Source organism: Canis lupus, chromosome 13, assembly GCF_003254725.2.
Source record: "Canis lupus dingo isolate Sandy chromosome 13, ASM325472v2, whole genome shotgun sequence".
Classification (NCBI taxonomy): Eukaryota; Metazoa; Chordata; class Mammalia; order Carnivora; family Canidae; genus Canis; species Canis lupus.
In genome coordinates, this window is record NC_064255.1 from 29485072 (window position 1) to 29503561 (window position 18490).

The window sequence follows — 18490 nt, forward strand, 5'->3', positions numbered from 1 at the left end:
CTTGGGTAAAAAAATGTTCACAATCCAGTACAGGAGGAAGACAAGAATAATGCAGATTAAGCTAATGCCTGTATAGCGCTTATCCCACGCCAGATGTCTTTCTACATGGTTTACATATAGTAACCACATTATTCTTAGAACAGCCCTGAGAGGAAAGTACTATTGTGACCCCATTTTTTCAGATCAGGAAACTGAGGCACAAAAGGTTAGGTAGGGATCCCTGGGTGGCGCAGCGGTTTGGCGCCTGCCTTTGGCCCAGGGCGCGATCCTGGAGACCCGGGATCGATTCCCACATCGGGCTCCCGGTGCATGGAGCCTGCTTCTCCCTCTGCCTGTGTCTCTGCCTCTCTCTCTCTCTGTGACTATCATAAATAAATAAAAAAATTAAAAAAAAATATTAAAAAAAAAACAAAAAAAAAAACAAAAGGTTAGGTAACTTGGCTGGGAATATACCTTTAGTAAGTGTTATAACTGGGAGGTAAACCCAGGTGAGCTGGTTCCATAGTCTCTGCTCTGCATTACCGTGCTATGTCTGGGACATAAGCTGCTCTGTAAGCTGCTCTGTAAGCATCAGGAAGGGTATTGCTGATCGAGAGTCAAGGGAGCCTTCTAGGAGTAGGAGACCATTGAGCTGCATAGGATGATCTGACCTATTCATTGAAGAACAAATATGCCTCATATTGGGTCATGCTAGGAAATGAGGCTGGAGAGAGGTAAAATTAAGGCAGGGAATGAAGAATCTTGAATATTACAATAACGGAGAATCCCAAGTGTTATGTGAAGAGTTGGAATTTTTTTTTAAGATTTTATTTATTTATTCATGATAGTCACAGAGAGAGAGAGAGGCAGAGACACAGGCAGAGGGAGAAGCAGGCTCCATGCAGGGAACCCGACGTGGGATTCGATCCTGGGTCTCCAGGATTGCGCCCTGGGCCAAAGGCAGGCACTAAACCGCTGCACCACCCAGGGACCCCAAGAGTTGGAATTTGATATTAGAGTGAGGGGAAACCACTGGGTATGTCAAGGGAGGGGTATGGTGGTGACATAATTTGGTTGGCATTTCTGAAAGATTTGGACTACACAACCATCCACACTCCCAGTAATTCATCCTCTACATTGTAGTCAGGGTTAACATGCTAAGGAAAAATCTGTTCCTTTGTCAATGGCTCCTCTCTACCTGCAGAACAAAAACCAATGCCCTCAGCTGGATTTGGAGCTTCTTTCTCCATTCAGCCCCTGTGTCTGTTTGCTCAGTCTTCTCTCATGTCCCTTCCACCCTGAGCTGTATCTCTGCCAAAACACCTGCCATTTCCCAAATTATACTGGGTCTCCCAGAACTCCATGCCTGTTCCCTCTCTGGAAGTCTCCAGTGCTACTTTTATTTTGGCTAACATCGTACATCTGTCAAGACTCAAATCAATCTTCATTATCTCTAGGAATCTTGTTTTAACCTATTTCTCCAAGTGAAACAGGTTTCCCTTCCTCTTCTCCTCCACTGCATTCTGTTCAGACCTCTACCCCAACACCCATATCACTTCATCACGTTTGTTTGTTTTTATGTCAGCTGTCCATGCCCCCATATTAGTTTCTGAGCTTCCACAGTCTGGAGCAGTAATGGGCTCTTGTAAATCATCGCTGAATGAACAAATGAATGAATGAACAATTAGTGGATGGATTGGACTTCAGATTATTTTACACAATATGCTTGACTTACCTAACTAAATTCTCCTTGTAAAGAACACTGGTCTGGGGTGGACTCAGAGTTATGTTGCCATCTTTGTCACAGAGGAAACTGTCTGCTGTCCAAGTGTAGTAGCCATTGGAGAGGAGTCTGGGACTCCGGCGACAGGCAGAGTAGGAGCCCGTCAGATCTATGGAGCAGCATTTGAAGGAAGTGTCACCATCCAGGAAATCACAGGCAAAACTAAAGGGAGAAGGAAAGTCCTTTGCATCTCTCTCCACTGCATCCAGTCCCACAAAAAACACATTTCTAGCCACCATGAAGGAAAATACCTCTTTGTCTTCATGGCTACCAGTTACTTCTGCTGCCCTAGAAATGTCACTCTCAATCTGGACTTCATCTCCTCAGTAATGAGAACATTGAAAGACAGGGCATATAGTGCTTCTTTCTGTTTTAAACATGTTGATGAAAACATTATGGCTAATCAGTCTTTTTGCCATATGAGGCAACTACACCCTTGACATTAATCCATTTTCTTGGATGGATAAATTACAAAACAGCCTATCTGGGGTGTTGGAAGCTTAAGAGTCTCCACTCCCTTTCTTTGAATAGTCCTCCAATTGCCATATCCTTACTCTTTCCCTGCGATTGATAAATTACAGCTCTGTGGCCACCAGACACAGATGAATTATAGGGTGAGCACACAATCAAAGAGATCTTTTTGACTTTTGCCAACTTCCCTCTAGGTCAGCTGCACAAACGATCATACAGTTTGTGATTTGGTATCCAGGGAAATCTCTTATTTAGTTGGCTAAATCTCCACGTGTCTTAGGTTTGAGAAACAATCATATATCTGTGTGATTGAAGGGCCACCTCATGTTCCATGCTCTCTGAATTTCTGACAAAGTTTTATTTAATTTTTTTAAAAGATTTATGTATTTATTTGAGATAGAGAGTGAGAGAGAGAGCACGAATGGGGGTGGGGGAGAGTCAGAGGGAGAGGGAGAAGCAGACTCCCCACTGAGTAGGGAGCCTGGGATCATAACTAGGGCCAAAGGCAGACACTTAACCGACTGAGCCACCCAGACACCCTCTGATAAAGTTTTAAATGTAGAAACCTGTCTGCAATTAACACATGCACTAACATTAGTAAAATACAGTTTTAAATGGATAATATTTATTGAAAACATATGAGGGGCCTGGCTCATACTTCATGCTTTATCTACTCTTCACAAACCTCCCCAAAAGCTAAGTATTGGAATCTTCATTGTACCGTAGGAAAAGAAAAAACCCGAGATGCTGAAGGACAAATAACTTGGACATTTTGTGATAGCTGGTGAGTGACAGAGCTAGGATTTGAACCCTGATCTATCTGACTATAAAGCATGTGCTCATTTCCATGACCTTCTTGTTCATCCTTGGTAGATTCATTTGACAGTAGCAAGAAGCCTAGAATTTGTATGCAAATTCTACACCAATGCAGGATTCCTTTATACCATTGGCACATTTCACAAAATGCTACAGAAAACATCAATGAGATCTGCATAAGGAATAAAAAATGAAGAGAAGAGACAGAGGCAAAAAGGAAGGAAGGAAAAGAGAGATTTCATTGTAGAACCTGAACAAAATAGTAGACTCTACACACTTTTGTGGACACAGCATTCGGCCAGCTTGTGCATTGGTGTAGAAACTTGTTGCTCTTAAAAAGTGAGATCGTAAAGCATATTTAGGAGAACATCAGTTTAAGCAAACGTAGCTATTCATCAGCATTCAGCAGCTTCTTCACTCCCCAAACAATTCACATTTGCTCCCACACTTATAGCCACCCCCTCCAATTCCGTAATTAGGGTAGGCAAGTTTTCATTTTGTAGGTGCATGGGACTGAAGATTTATGCCCATACCAAAACTACATGAGAGCTATAACAAATATTTTTAAACCAGGAATGCAACAGAGTAAGACACACAGGAAGAGAACATGAGTGATTTGTCTTGAGAAAAGCCCCATGGAATACCTTGGGAAAACACATGTGGGAGACGGCTTTCCAGTATATCCTCCCTCAGAGCCAGAAGAACCTGCATCAGCAAACAGGAGAGAAGGACAAATTTATCCCACCTGCCTAACATGCATGACTGCAAATAACGGGGGCGTCAAAGAAGGTCTGCATAGCTCCAGACTCAGCAGAGATTCCAACGGGTGCAGCCGTCCAGTGAATCAGGACTGACACAATTTGTCATCAGGCCTTTATGGGGGAGCCAGAAATAATCTAAGGGCTTCTATCTTCTGTTTTTTCACTCACTCAACATTCTTTAGAGGTTTCTTAGTGGAGGATGAGGTAATAATAAACCATTAGCATCAAACTGATTCATCATGAAAAGGAGGAAGAAAGCATCTTGTGTGAAGCTGTAGAAAACCAAAATCAATGACCCGATGTGCTAGTTATTTTAACTTACTCAGTAATTTGAGGAATTCAATCATCTGCCTAGACTCTCTCTCATTAGGGCATTGTAAAACACTTCTATTGTAAAATAATGAGCAGAAGACGTTAGTGGAAGAAAAAAATATGAAGTTTTGTTTTGTTTTATAGAAATGATTTTCCAACATATGAAGCCTGTGAATATTCTTAATTAAAAAAATCATCCGTTCATTCATTCCACTTTAACCAAGGCATAGCAACAGATTTCAGTTGGGGAAAGTGCAGTTAATTAATATTCTAAACTCTAAAGCAGGATTTTATACAGTAATGTGTAAACACTTACTCAGTGAAAGAGGCTCAGTGAAAGTTGATTCTTATTGCAGACGATTAATATCAAAGACAAACTTTAGACTTTCAGATCAGGCTGGTTGATTAGTAAGGAGTAAATTGTAGGTGTGTGTGTGTGGGGGGGTGCTGGTTACAAGCAGGGTTTGGGGAGAAAATGACAAGAGGAAGGAAGAAACTTGAAACCACTACCGTTTTAACAACGCCCTTACTTCCTGCAAGTAGCTATCAAAATCATTCAGTATTTTTTTATAGACAGTTTTGCATCTTAATAGTAGCTGATAAACAATCTCCTTTCACATTTATGCACAGGCATCTAAAAAACCAGTGATTTTTTTCTACTAAAAAGACAAATACCACATTTCTCTCAAGGAAAGAAATGAAGTCAAATCATTGCCAAAGTGAACACTGGCACTTAAGAAGCACAAGCTACTGACAGATGGTTAATGGTATGAGTATCAGCAAAATCAAAGCAAGGAAATTGCTAAAAGAAGTCTAATCGTTCAAAAGATAATTGCGCATAGCAGTTCTCCCACATTTACTTGCTACTGGTGTTGACATCAGTTGAGATATTCGGTACATCTTGGGAAGGCTGCTTGTTCAAACTTCACAGATTTTCTGAAAAAGACATGAAAAAAAGGTGGATTATATATTAAAAATAGAAAAATGATGCCAAAACAGATGGCATCTACTAATTGCACCAGTCAGACTTGTTTACTGAATGACACAGAGATTCAGGACTGAAAGAGGAGACTGGAAAGAGTGACCACTGAGGTTGTGTCTGCATCTACGATTTTGAATTATTTCCCGTTATGTGGCTGAGTGTATCCAAATAATTTCATTCTGTAAATAAGAACAGCATTTTATTTGGGAAAGCTAGATTTGCGTGGTTGATTTGTCACCAAAATAAATAATACAAGTGAGTTATTCGTTTGAGAAATCAGAAAAAAGATTGGGTTATAGAGCTCTCTAAATATGTATATTTGTAGTTTCATCATCCCACACACATTGCCACCATTATCAAGCTTCAAGCCACGCTTGGGGATTGGTGTCTGTCTTTTGTGTGACACCTCGAACCATTGACAGGTTCCCATAGCGAGGGCTGGCGGTCTTTAGAGCCTGGACATTCCCAACAGCACAAGCAGCGTTGCACTAAAAATAGGCTACCATCAGGCAGATTTCAAAACGCAGTTCTCATCAACATATAAATTTACTTTCTCAATTACAAATTAAAAATACATCCAAGTGTATAAATTATGTAGACTTTGCTCATCCACCACTCACCACATAGAACTACCTGCTGCAGACTATGACACTTTTGACACATCGCTACCCTAATAGCCTTGCAAGGTAGGACTAAATTCTTTTCTGGTTCACCACCTCTATCCACATTTTCAAAATGTGATAACTAGTAATGGACTGTTTTTGTAGCTGTCATACATTAAGTCAAACCAGGATAATCTTACAACTCCAAAATGGATTCAATAAATTAGATGCAACACCTTCTAGGAAATATACATCTTAGCTTATAGAGACCTTCCGAGAAGTCAGGAGAACATGCTGGTCATTCCCCAGAAGATCTTTAAATCAAGGCACACATTCATAGGTTTTCGTTTAGAATATAAAATAAGATGGTTTGCACCATAACATAATAGTTTGCCACTGTCCTTTAGATTTTTGATCAATATCATCCGAGGTGTGCAGCACAAATTATACCATGTTAGCTTTCCCCAAGCATTAAGTTTCAATTTAAAGCAACACATCCTGTGGCAGAAAGCAAAGTTTTACTGCTCTATCTTACAAATATTTGTTTCAGGCTACAGGCGGTATACTAACAGTTAATCGAATATTAGTAGCACTGCAAAAGCCTTCAGTAACAGCTCTAAATCTTCAAGAAACAGATTCTGTCTACCAGAATTCCATCAAAGTAACACATCCATTCTGCAAAAATAATCTGTCCATACATGCTCCTTCCAAAGGGAGTTCCCAGTTGCTTTTTCCTATTGATAAATAGAAGAATCACTGAAGTACGAAGCTTCCTCTGGTTGACAGTGGAGAGATCCTGGACTTAGCGGTCCTTCAGCTGAAAATAATGTCAGAGTGTCAACAGGTGCAGAGACGTCTCGTAATAAAGGGAAATCCCATTCCCTCCTAGTAACAGATGCCTGCACACACCACTGTGTGCAGGAGTTTGCAGGGAAGTTTGGTCTTCAGTGGCCTCTTGTTCTTTTGGCTGTTTCTTAGAATAAAAGGGCATGTCGTTCTCGAGAAAGTCAGCTTTATAACCGTTCTTGTTTTCTTTCAAAAACAGCCTGCGTAACCAGAGACTGAGAGGCAAGATGAGGTCACACTTCCTGTTGGGCTCTCATCAGTGGCATTCACGCCCAGGAGTTATGGTGAAGACTGAAAATAGTTTCCTGGACCAGCAGCAGGGGAGGTGCCGCCCACAAATCAGGCCAGCTGGATACATCATGGTCACTCGAGGGATGCCTTTCTGAGTTACCTCGCCACCCCTTGCTGTGAGAACGTCAGAACTTCCCTAGAAGCCACACTTCTTGCTCATCATCCTCTGGCCTTTTTCTGTATGAGCAGTGCATAGTTGTGCTCTGTCCAAATTAATTAAGTTTATTGATGATAACACACTGATGCTATGAAGTTCAGGATACTATTTGATACCAGGAACTGGATTTTGTGAAAATGTCTGTAGTGGCAATATGTTGATTCGCCAAAGGTTGAGCTTTACAGGGAACCCTATGGGTGGCATTTTGCATTTTATATTTATATTTTAGGTGACCTCAAAGAATTTCCCGCTGTCAGGGGGTTCCTAAAAATCTCTGCTGTTGAAAATGGTAAAACAAAGCAAAACAAAACACATTCTAGCAACATTAAGGTGTGTTGGGTATGGAGAGAATGTGGGTTTTGGAACCAGACAGAGATTCAAACTTTGCCTGCCAGCTGTGCAACCTTGGACTTGTGGCTTAACCTCTTTGAGTTGCAATTCTTTCAATTGTGAGTAATAATATACATTTTGCAGGATGCCTTGGAAATTAAATGAGATAAAAGAAATGAGAAATAAGTGAATCCTCAGCTCAGAGGTGCAAGATGTGCACCTTGTTTTCTGTAAATCAGCTTCTCTTCTGAAGCCCTAGTCAGTCAGCCTGGCAGAAAAGTTAATCTTATTTTTTCTTGAGATTCCCTTCCTCCCTAAGGTTATGCCAAAGGCAACATCTTCTGTAGAACATGCCCCTAGCAGCAGAAGCTGTTGATAGTGCATCTAGTCTGTGGTAGACGGCTTGCAAAGATGGCCCTCAAAGATCCTTGTGTGATTCCCTCTCCTTCAATGTAGGCAGAAGCAAATAACTTGCTTCTCCTGCATAGATGAGACACAAGTGGTGGGTTGTCACTTCCACGATTAGGTTACAAAAGTCTGGTTGGCCTCTCTATTTCCTTCTAGGCTTATACACTTTGATGAAGCAAGCCACCATGTTGGAGAAGCACACAAGGCAAGAATCTAAGGAGTTGTCTCAAATGCCAGGGAAGGACTGAAGCTGGGAATCAATCCAGCCAATAGCCACGTGAGTGAGCTTACAAGTGGATCTTTCCCCAGTTGAGCCTTGAGATGACTGTAGCTCCAGCTAATACTTTGATTGCAGCCTACCAACACCTGCAAGCAGAGGCATCAGCTCAGCATTGTCCATATTTCTGACCCATAGAAACTATGTGATAATAAATCGTGTTTTAAGGCACCAAGTTTTAGGGCAACTTTTTAAAAGATTTTATTTATTTATTCATGAGAGACACAGAGAGAGGCAGAGACAGAGGCAGAGAGAGAAGCAGGCTCCCTGCAGGGAGCCCAATGTGGGACCGGATCCTGGGACTCCAGGATCATGCCCTGAGTTGAAGGCAGGTGCCCAACTGCTGAGCCACCCAGGGGGCCCTTAGGGTAACTTTTTACACAACAATAGATAACTAATACATAGTCCTCAAAAATGTTACTTTCTGGGCCATTTGTCCTTGTAGTCTATTTGGTCAGAGTCTCTTGCTGCAGGCGCATTTATTCCAGACTGTGTCTGATCATATCTGTCTACATTTACTCAATAGCCAGTCTGATCTACAGCTGTTCTAGGATCTGGTACCCTCTCTCTTATAATCTACAGATCTCCCCCTTCTCATCCTTTTCCTGTTTCTTCTATTCTTTCTATTTTCGTCTTCTTCCTTCCAGCCCTGGCTCATGTTTTCTAGAAGGGGAAGGGAAAAAAAATCCTTCTGATTCTTTAAGACGTTGTGCTCTGCCTATGTCCATAAATCCCCTTTCCCGAAAGGCTGACATCAAACAGATTTTACTTTTTGGTCTATTCCTTTACTGATCTGGAACATATTAGGACCTCATTAAGTTCATAATCATTGCTAACTTTCTGGAGCCCTCACTATTTGCCAGGCACTGTTCTACTGTCTTTACATATATTAGCACATTTAATCCTCATACCAACTCCATGAAGGAGGCTCTGTCATTATCCTCATTTTACAGATGAGGAAACTGAGGCACAGAGAGCTCAATACTTTGTCTAACATCACACAGCCAGTCAATGGCGAGCTGGAAGAGCTAAGATTCTAAGCTTGGATTCTTAATCTGTCAGCAAAAACAATCATTCCTTGTGCACCAGGCCCAGTATGGAAACACTGCATGTATAATCTTGTTTCAACCTCACGCAGCCCGAGGAAATAGTACAGTTATTATCTACAGGCAGGATGGAGGTTTGGGGAGTTTACATAATTCTCCCGACACTACCAAGCATCAGAGCCAGAATTCCAGCCCTGCACCTTCCTCTTCGCTCCCCTCTCTTCAGACCCACTTGTTTCCTTGCTGTTCCTTAAATGCCAGACTTGTGCTTGCTCCAGGATTTTTTCTGCTCACTCTTCTTCCTGCCCAGAATATCCCCTGGTAGTCAGAGACTGTTCTTCTTCACCTCCCTTAGCTCTTGACTCAACTGCTTTGGTCCTTACTAAATCACCCTCCCCACACTCCCCTTATTCTTCCCCTGCTGTATTCTTCTCTCTAGTACTTTTCACCATGTACCATACCACAAAATTTATTTTTTTTGTAGTGATAAATATATTCCTCAGCCAGACTGTAGGCTTTACGGAGGCAGAGAGTTTCGTCATTTTTCTTCATTTCTGTAGACCTAGTATCAAGAATGCTGCCCGCCATATAATAGGTTATCCATTAATATCTGTAGAATCAATGAATAACTGAATTAGAAGCTAGAGAGAACTGATTTCAGCACCTTTATTCTGCATGCTCGAAATCAGTGTTGTTGTTGAAGATTTTTATTTTTATTTTTTTAAAGATTTTATGTATTTATTTGAGAGACAGACAGACAGACAGACAGAGGTAATGAGAGAGCACACGAACAAGGAGGAGGGGGAGAAGCAGCCTCCCCCTGGAGCAGGGAGTCTGATGCGGGGCTTGATTCCAGGACCCCAGGATCATGACCTGAGCTGAAGGCAGACACTTAACTGACTGAGCCACCCAGGTGCCCCAAAATCAGGGTTTTGAAAAATTCCATCCCATGGAATGTCCGACCCTCAACTCTTAAGGGAGGTTATGTATGTAGAAGGGGAAAGGGTGAGCAGTAAATTTAAGCCCACTCTCAACACTGGAAGTCTTTCCCAGAGCAACTAGGCAAGACAAATAAATAAAAGGTATTCAAATCAGAAAGGAAGAAGTAAAATTATCCATTTGCAGATGACATGATCTTATATATAGAAAACTCTAAAGACTCTTTAAAAAAACTGTTAGAACTCATAAATGAATTCAGTAATGTGTGGTGTTTTTCTTTTTTAGGATTTATATAAGGTTTCTTGCGGCTAGAATTCCTGTCTCAAAAATGCTCTAGATATGTCCTTATTGTTTGCTCAGGGTTCATCTTTGAATGACAGTGGGGATAATTTTTTTTTTAGGAGATTGACATGGTGAGAGATAGATGGAGACATGGGGGGGGGGTCAGGCAGAGGAGCGGGATGGAGAGAGACCGATTAGCTCATGAAAACCCTATCAATAAAGTTTAAGTAGGAGCTTGCATTCTTGGTGGCAAGAACAGTGTTCTAGTCATCTCTAAAATCCCCAGCAGCAAACGCAGCTTTGATGCAAAGTAAATCCTCAGATGTGTGTTTTCATGGAATTACAGTGAGTGAAACTGAGACCATCCTCAGAGACTACAATGACAAGAAATGTGTGTCCCTGTGACTGGTGACAAAGAAACATCAGGAAACACCTGATATTGGTATCTCAATGATAATTGGCAAAACATAGAAGATTTGTTCTATTGAGTTTAATCCTCCTGACAACCCTGGGAAGTAGATTTCATATTCCCATTACTGTGTGAGGAAAGGAGAATCAGAGAGGTGTCTAGTTCCCAAATATTCTGGTACTAGTGTCAGGTTTAACTTACAACTCCTGGTCTTATTCCAAACCCCTATCTCTTCATTATTTGAAGTTGCTATTTTAAAAAATAGCAAGAAATAAGTTAATGCATTGATTTCCTTTAAATGTATAATCTATGTTCTTCAGAGTTTTTTTTTTTTAAGGAAAAGAAAAGAAAGAAAATTAAATTGTGTTTATCCTTTTCCTGGTGAAACTGGCTCTGTTGAATGTTTTGCAAAAACACAAAAGAGGAAGTAATCCAATACCTGACCACAAAGTTGTGTTGCTGCAATATTTTTACTGAGGCAAAACAATGAACTGTGGCAATGCTTGTGAAGACAAGTTCTCTGCCCTTACCCACCCTTCTTTCCTCCCCCAGAGAGTCACTTTTTCATCTGAATGTCAGGCAGTTGCTTTGGAGATGTTGGTATTGTGTTCTGGTCCCGATCAAGAGAACAGACACTTAGGTCAGTTGCAAGTGACTAGTTAGAGCACAGATTCTGACCTTGCACATTCCTGCATCCTGACACTTAATGTTTACCAAAAGCACCTGTTTGGTCTACTTGACTGCCCTGTTAAATGCCTCAAGATCAGGCATTTAGCTTATTTATCACTATGCTCCTTGAGCCTAGCATGGTACTTGGCATATTGCAGGTGTTCAATAAATGCTTGTGGGGAGGAAATGGAAGTAGAATGATATTTTTTAGGTGCCACAGCTTGAATCAAAACAATAAAGAGCGATAGGGCAATAATAATTTTAGAATCTGCATAGAACCCTTATTTGAAGCTTAGTTATCCTCAAAGCATTTTTCAAATGCCACTTCCTCTATGCAGTCCTCCTTGATTTGCTGAGTCAGAGTAAGCACAGGAATATATGTGCTTCAAATGGATTAGTATCTAATCGAATATCAATGTCATTATTGTACTTGGTTGTTTCCATATCCATCTCCCCGTCACTGTGAGTCAACTTAGAATTGGATATTTAGTTTTATTTTTCTTTACATTCTCTCAGGCTGCATTGCCCAGTTTCTCAGACTTGGTACAATTTCAATAAAAGTTTGTTGAGAGATTAAACAAGCCAATGAATGATGAAAGAATGCACGCAGGCTGTCTGCCCTAAGGATGCCATCAAATTGTGGCCAGCTCCATTCTAAAGGGAAATAATGATCAAGAAGAGGATAAAAGTGTTCACTACTTGGTTACTATTAATCTGTATACATGCTAGGTTGTGTTGCTCACCCTCTCTTCCCCCAGTTTTTTTAAAAAAATATTTTATTTATTTATCTATCTATTTATTTGAGCGAGAAAGAGAGAGAGCAAGAAAGAGAGAGTACAGGGTGAGGAGCAGAGGGGGAGGAAGAAGGAGGGAAAAGAATCTCAAGCTGACTCTGCACTGAGTGTGGAGCCCTACACGGGGCTCAATCTCAGGACTCTGAGATCATGACCTGAACTGAAACCAAGAGTAGGTCGCTTAACACGCTGCAATCCCCAGAATGTGTTTCTATGGTGTTGAGACCGCCTCTGAAAGTAGACACCTAAGGAATCAGGAACAGGAATGTGATGTCAATCTCTCAGTACATTTGCCTCTTAATTGGCTTGCTTTTCTAGTTTTGCAAACCAGGAAAAATGTTCTTAGCTGTGTTGCATGGCTGTGAGTTGTAATTTGGAGTTACAGTCAGTAGAAGCCATTTGAAATGAATATTAGTTGCTTTGTTGTCCAGTTTCTGTTCTATTTCTTTCAAGAACCGCACCCCAATTTTCTTTAAAGGACCCACTCATTCCCATCTCTCAGTCTATGAAGTTTGGGCCAGTCTCTACTCCCACTTGCCTGATTGAGGATGAGTCCTTGATCCACATCTAGTCAGTCCAAATCACTCCCATGACCATCAGGTTTGGTTCACAGTGAGTACCTGACGTAGTTTAGGCCAATGAAAGAATGAGTTCTAGGACTTGTTTTTGTGTTCATCAAGATGTTGTGATGGAGATGCCTGGGTGGTTCAGTGGTTGCGTGTCTGCCTTCAGCTCAGGGTATGATCCCGGGGTCCTGGGATCGAATCTTGCATTGGGCTCCCTGCAAGGAGTCTGTTTCTCCTTCTGCTTATGTCTCTGTCTCTCTCTTTGTGTCTCTCATGAATAAATAAAAATCTTAAAAAAAAAAAGATGTGATGATAAGGCTGAAGCTGGATGTGGATCCTGAGAGTCAAGCCAACCCACAGGAAGCAGAATAAAAGATGTTATAATTTGATTCCTGAATCTAGCTGTCCCAGAAGGTAGACTTATCCCTTCTTGATTCCAGAGAAACAGAAATTGGGGTGCCTGGGTGGTTCAGTCACTGGGCTCAGGTCATGATCCCAGGGTCCTGGGATTAAGCCCATGTCGGGCTCCCTGCTCAGCAGGAAGGCTGCTTCTCCTTCTCCCTTTGCCCCTCTCCACTGCTGATTTTTTCTCTAAAGACATAAATACTAAAAAAAGAAACAGAAATTCCCTTTATGCTTATACCAGTTTGCATAAGTTTTCTCTCACTTGAAACCAAACGAATTCTAACATACCACAGTTCCGAAACTTCATGTACCTTAAGAGTCATTTAGGTTCGAACTCCAATAAAACAATATACAAAAAAAAAAAAAAAAAAAAAAAGGAAGGCTTTTAAAGTGCAGATTGCTAATCTTCAAACCTAAGACACAGGTTAGAGCCCATGGGATTTGCATTTTAACAAAGAGCCCAGGTGAGTCTAATGCAGATGATTAGTGGAGCAATGTTCTGAAAATACTGATTAGCTAATAGAAGTGTTAACAGCAAACAACAACAAAAATCAGAGGAGGTCCAAGGTATTAACATTGAAGCTGAAAGTTAAAGAAAAGTTCATCCTTTGTTCTGGTATTGCAAAGGAGAAAATCCATTGTGGAGTCAAGAATTGATTCCATATTCAGTGCTTTTGCAGGTAGGGAAGGTTTACCTTGTTTCTCTTTATTATTTCTTCCTGTTTTAGGGAGTGTGATTGAATGAATGTCTCCATTTGTCTGAGACTGCTCAGGAATCCACTTGTTATTCTGGTATAATTATAACAGCACTTTTTTATTTATTTTTTTATAATTTTTTACTTCCGTAAGTGTCCAGGCTTGGATGACAAATTCGTGGTCACTCCATTGTTTCAGGACAGTCTGCACAAAAAGAACTTCTTTATAATTCAGATCTCTTGCTGCATTTCTAAGCTTTTGTCGAATGAAATATTTATATATATATAACCTTCACTAGCAGAGACAATTATCTCAAAATCACTACTGCCAAGTCAAGAATTCTTAGAAATCTCAGAAAGCCAGATACCTTCTGAGTAGCATATGAACTTCCAGTAAAAGTAGTTTATAATGTCCAATCATCTTTAGAGTTGACTCATTCTAAGAAAGCAGCATATAAACCCATATAACACAATGAGAATAACATTAGAAATGTGAGCAGGATGCTGTGTGGACGTATGGGAGAGACTGTATCTCTCCATTCTGTTCACACGTGGCCAAGAGGTCCAATGGCGAGAAATTACTTCTGGAACAGTTACTGCTTCTGGCCCGTTGAAAAAGGGATAGAGTGACAGAGAGACAAGATAAACAGGTTCGTTGGCAGGGGAAGGAAGTGAGGCTAGTGCCATTTTCAGAGTTTGAAGCACCTGGAAAAGAGAGTTTACACAGGTGTCTATTCCAACAGTTCAGGTCTCTATTCAACTAGTGTATCTAAAGAACAATGGGGGCACCTGGGTGGCTCAGTGGTTGAATGTCTGCCTTCAGCTCAGGTTGTGATCTCGGAGTCCTGGGATCGAGTCCTGCATGGGGCTCCCCGCAGGGCGCCTGCTTCTCGCTCTGCCTATGTCTCTGCCTCTCTCTCTGCCTTTGTGTCTCTCATGAATAAATAAATAAAATCTTTTAAAAAAGAAAATAAACGACAACAACAAACTCTGAATTGCTTTGATTTTCTTCTTTGATGCTGATTATAAAATTAGAGAAAATACACAAAAAATGGCTTTCTTGTGTTTCATATGTAACAAAGAATATGAGATATTTAGTAGTAACTTTTTTGTCCCTTAAAATAGGTATATAGAATTGTCAAATATTCCAGGAGATAGAATGGTTCCATATTTATATTTTTAATGTTGGAGGAATTTAGTTCAGTGATTTCTGCCTAAGGACCGTTGTTTCAAGATAATTTGCTCACTGCTTGTTTGGTTCCACTCAAACACAGCTGTAAGTTCTTTCTTTCTATATTTGGCGATGAAATGACTGATGGCTAACTCTAACCATCTGCATGAGGAGTGTGTCGGGTGGGAGAGAGGGGAGGGGACATAGCAATGCATAGCTTCGCTGCATGGTTGGGGGGTCATCTCTAGACTTTTGGGTATCTTGTATCCCTGTCCCAATCCTGACTTTTAATTTTACATGGTCAAAGGAGGCAAAAATAGCCTATATGAATTTTCTTTGGTTTTACCAGACTTACTGCTCCCTTTTTGAGTTAACATTATGTAATACCCTCTCAACTTTTCTGAAATTAAATTCATAGGTGGCATAATCGAGCTGCATATATTTAAAAATTAATAAAATGACATAACAATAACATAAGAACTAGCTTTATGGACATAATTTATAATTATGCATTTCAATACATAATAACATAATTATGTGTTTCAATACACAATACTGTGTTCAGCCATGACTCACAAAGAGACATAATAGTCAAGTGCTTGCATAAAAATTTAGATTTACCTTGAATGTAACAGCAACAGGTGCAGAGTGATACAGGTGCATTCAATCAGTGCCTCAACTATTATGAGTAGCTTTGCCAATGGTGGCATGATTTAAAAAAAAAAAGGGGGATAAACTCTAGGACATGTTCATAAAAAAGAACACTTTTCCCTCATATGACATGGTTGCTTCATTCCTGGAAAATTTGAGTGTGTATTAAAACCTTGCAAAATACTTTATGCCTTGGTGCAAAACTGAGTTCTAGCCTTAGACAAGTATGAAAAGGGTTCTGACCTACATGAATGTTTAGAGGGACATTAAAAGTCATGCATGATCTGAGGCAATTCTTCAAGATACAGGACTGCATTGTGCTTCTTAGGATGTCTAGCAGTCCTTCTCTGTCCCACTAAATTGCAACAGCGCTCCACCCCAATCATGTGACAACTAAAAGTACACTCTCCATCCTATTTCCAAAGTGCCCCTTGGTGGATGGTATTAAGTCCATTGAGAAGACTCCTCTGTACGATTCACAAGCCAGGAATCATTTACATAAGACTTCATTTCCACTTTTGTCTTTCAAGTTGTTTTATTGGAGGAGTCCCTTATTCAGTACCAATTAAAATGAGGGAATCATATTTTCAGGATAGACTGATGAATTCTTAACAAACGGGAGAGAGTGGATCGAATCTATGTTTTCCTTTATGTATCTATTTTATTTCAATTACAAGCAATGTCAAATTTTCACTGATGTTAACAATAGATGTCAATTTTTCCCTCACTTAAGGCTTGTGGGTGAGCATGGGCTCTGCTAGGGTTCAGTTAGTTAGCTCTAGGCCGAAAGTCAGAAATTAGGTCCCTGGTATGGCCACTGCTGTTGGACATGATTTTCCTTATTTTGAACATCACTATATCACTAGCAGCTTCTCATACAGTCTTCAGGGACAGAGAGTAGTAAGTGTGGCTGAGAAGAGCACTTTTGCTGGAAGGGAGACAGGGAATGGGAGTTTCTGACATTTTTATCTTATTTGGTGTGAGTTTGCCTCCAAGACTCATAAGGTGGGTGTATCAGTCAGTTTGTGTTAGGTTATGCTGTGTAACAAACAACCTCCAAACTCTCAGAAACTTAAAACAGTGAATATTTATTTTCCTCCTTATACTACATATTGGTTGTAGCTTAGCAGTGAGTTCTGGGCCTCAGCACAGTCCATCCAGAATCTGGGTGACTAGAGCAGCCACCATCTCAAATATTGCTTATCCCTGTGCCAGAGGCAGAAATTTGGGTGAATTGCCTTTTAGAACGACTAGCTGGCCAAAATTCACTTCCGATTTCATTTTATTAGCCAGACAAATCAAATGGCCACGCCTAATTCTCAAGAGAAAGTGTAGAAAGTATAGAAAGTACAATCCTGTCGTGTGTCCAGAAGATCCAGGGCCTACACGGTGTGCTGCATTAATGACAACCGTGACCGTAAGCTTTCCAAACATGGAAAGGGAGTTCAGATGCTGGGCACATCCAAGACCAGACCAATGTCCACCAGAGACTGTCTTATTTCTATCTTTTCTATATATCGCCATGCTCAGTCTAGCTCAGCAGCTATTAGTAACAGAGTAAGTGCTGAATGAATGTCTCTGGCATAAAAGGATATGAAAATAGTTGTTTAAATCACCAAATCTCACTATAATTAAAGCTTAAAGAGAGATACGTTGCTATTTTAACTCCCCACTGTAAAGCATGATAAATATAAGTGTTATTTGTATGCAATGTTGCATTTAGAAAGCTTGAGATCCAGAGTGGTACATTGGAAAGAGGGAGGAGAAAAAAAAAAAGATTTTCATCGCAACATTGCTCTGAATGGCTTCACTCGTTGGTTTCCCCCAGGGTGGGGAGCTTTGGGCTTCACACTTTGTCCTGTGCCTCGCACAGGGTTTGGCACAGGGTAAATATTGAGGAAAGCAGCTCTGCAATCCTCAGCTGGGGGGAGGGGAGGTCTTGGGGAAGGCACCTCAATTTACCCACAGGTTCTTCAGCCGCACACAACACACATGCATGCTAGCAATGCCTGCTTTCTGTGTTGTTAGGACTCTCATGCAGTGAGATTGTGCAAATGTGGTTGTCAGGTGCACTAACAGCGCAGTGTCCACGCAGGAGCTGGCAGTTTGCAGGCCATGGCAGTGACCACTTGCCCCCCTCTACTTGTGCAATGCGGTGGATTTCTAAGCAAGAGTGTCGTGCATTTACAGAAGTTTGCCCAAGGCGCTGGGGTTGAGCTGGGGAAACCCGTCGCCTATCGCGTGGACAGTAACCATGCCCCTCAAAGGTCAAGCACTTCCCATCCCCTAAGCGGGCTCCCGGAGCGCGCTTTCTCGCGCTCGCTAATCACGGCCCCTCCCGCGAGCCGTCAGCCAACCGCGGCAAAAGCCCCGCCTCCCGGGGCGGCCGTCCAATCGGCTGCGCAGCCCGGGCCCAACCCTCGCGAGTCACGTGACGCGACCAGGCCCGCTTCCGGCGCGTCGCGGGCGGCTGACGTCGCTGGGCCCGGCGTCGCGTCAGGGCTGGCCGGCGGCTGCAGCGGCGGCGGCGGCGGCGGAGGAGGAGGAGGAGGCGGCGGCGGCGTCGGCGGCGGCGATGGCAGCGGACACTGAGCGGGCTTGAGGGCTCGGACCTGCTACCTCCCGCGCGATCTCGGGCCCGACCCGGCGCTGCGGCCCCAGCTCGCTCCCCTCCTGCTTCCTCCCCGGCCGCTGCCTGGGCGGAGGCGGAGGCGGAGGCCCGGGCTGGCCGCCCTGCTCGTGCCCCGGCTCGGCCCCGGACGGCCCGGCTGCTGTGCGGAGAGGAGGCCGAGTCGGTAAGAGGCGGCGGCGGCGGCGGCGGCGGCGGCGGGGCCTGGAGGCCGCCTGC

At 42.1% G+C, this 18490-nt stretch overlaps 2 protein-coding genes across 27 annotated transcripts in view; one reads left to right on the top strand and one right to left on the bottom strand.

The window, feature by feature from the left end:
* Positions 1–18490, bottom strand: part of TMEM71 (transmembrane protein 71) — a 44835-nt gene that overhangs the window by 25594 nt on the left and 751 nt on the right. For 2 of the 15 annotated variants that reach the window (XR_004813624.2, XM_025450928.3), the window contains exons 1-4: positions 6405–6818; positions 4977–5058; positions 3694–3754; positions 1715–1924 (exon numbers count right to left, since the gene is read on the bottom strand). Coding sequence is in view for 14 of the 15 variants with exons in the window: in XM_025450928.3 (XP_025306713.1) it covers positions 1715–1924; positions 3694–3754; positions 4977–5022 (317 nt within the window). In the remaining variant the exon portion in view is untranslated. Of the gene's footprint in view, positions 1–1714; positions 1925–3693; positions 3755–4976; positions 5059–6276; positions 6830–18490 lie in introns of those variants that run through there. The other 13 variants (XM_035713187.2, XM_035713147.2, XM_035713047.2 and 10 more) reach the window with 11 other exon arrangements.
* Positions 18171–18490, top strand: part of PHF20L1 (PHD finger protein 20 like 1) — an 83602-nt gene continuing 83282 nt past the window's right edge. For 5 of the 12 annotated variants that reach the window (XM_049092742.1, XM_049092747.1, XM_049092748.1 and 2 more), the window contains exon 1: positions 18188–18437. The gene's annotated coding sequence lies outside the window, so the exon portion shown is untranslated. Of the gene's footprint in view, positions 18438–18490 lie in introns of all 12 variants that reach the window. The other 7 variants (XM_035712619.2, XM_049092749.1, XM_049092750.1 and 4 more) reach the window with 4 other exon arrangements.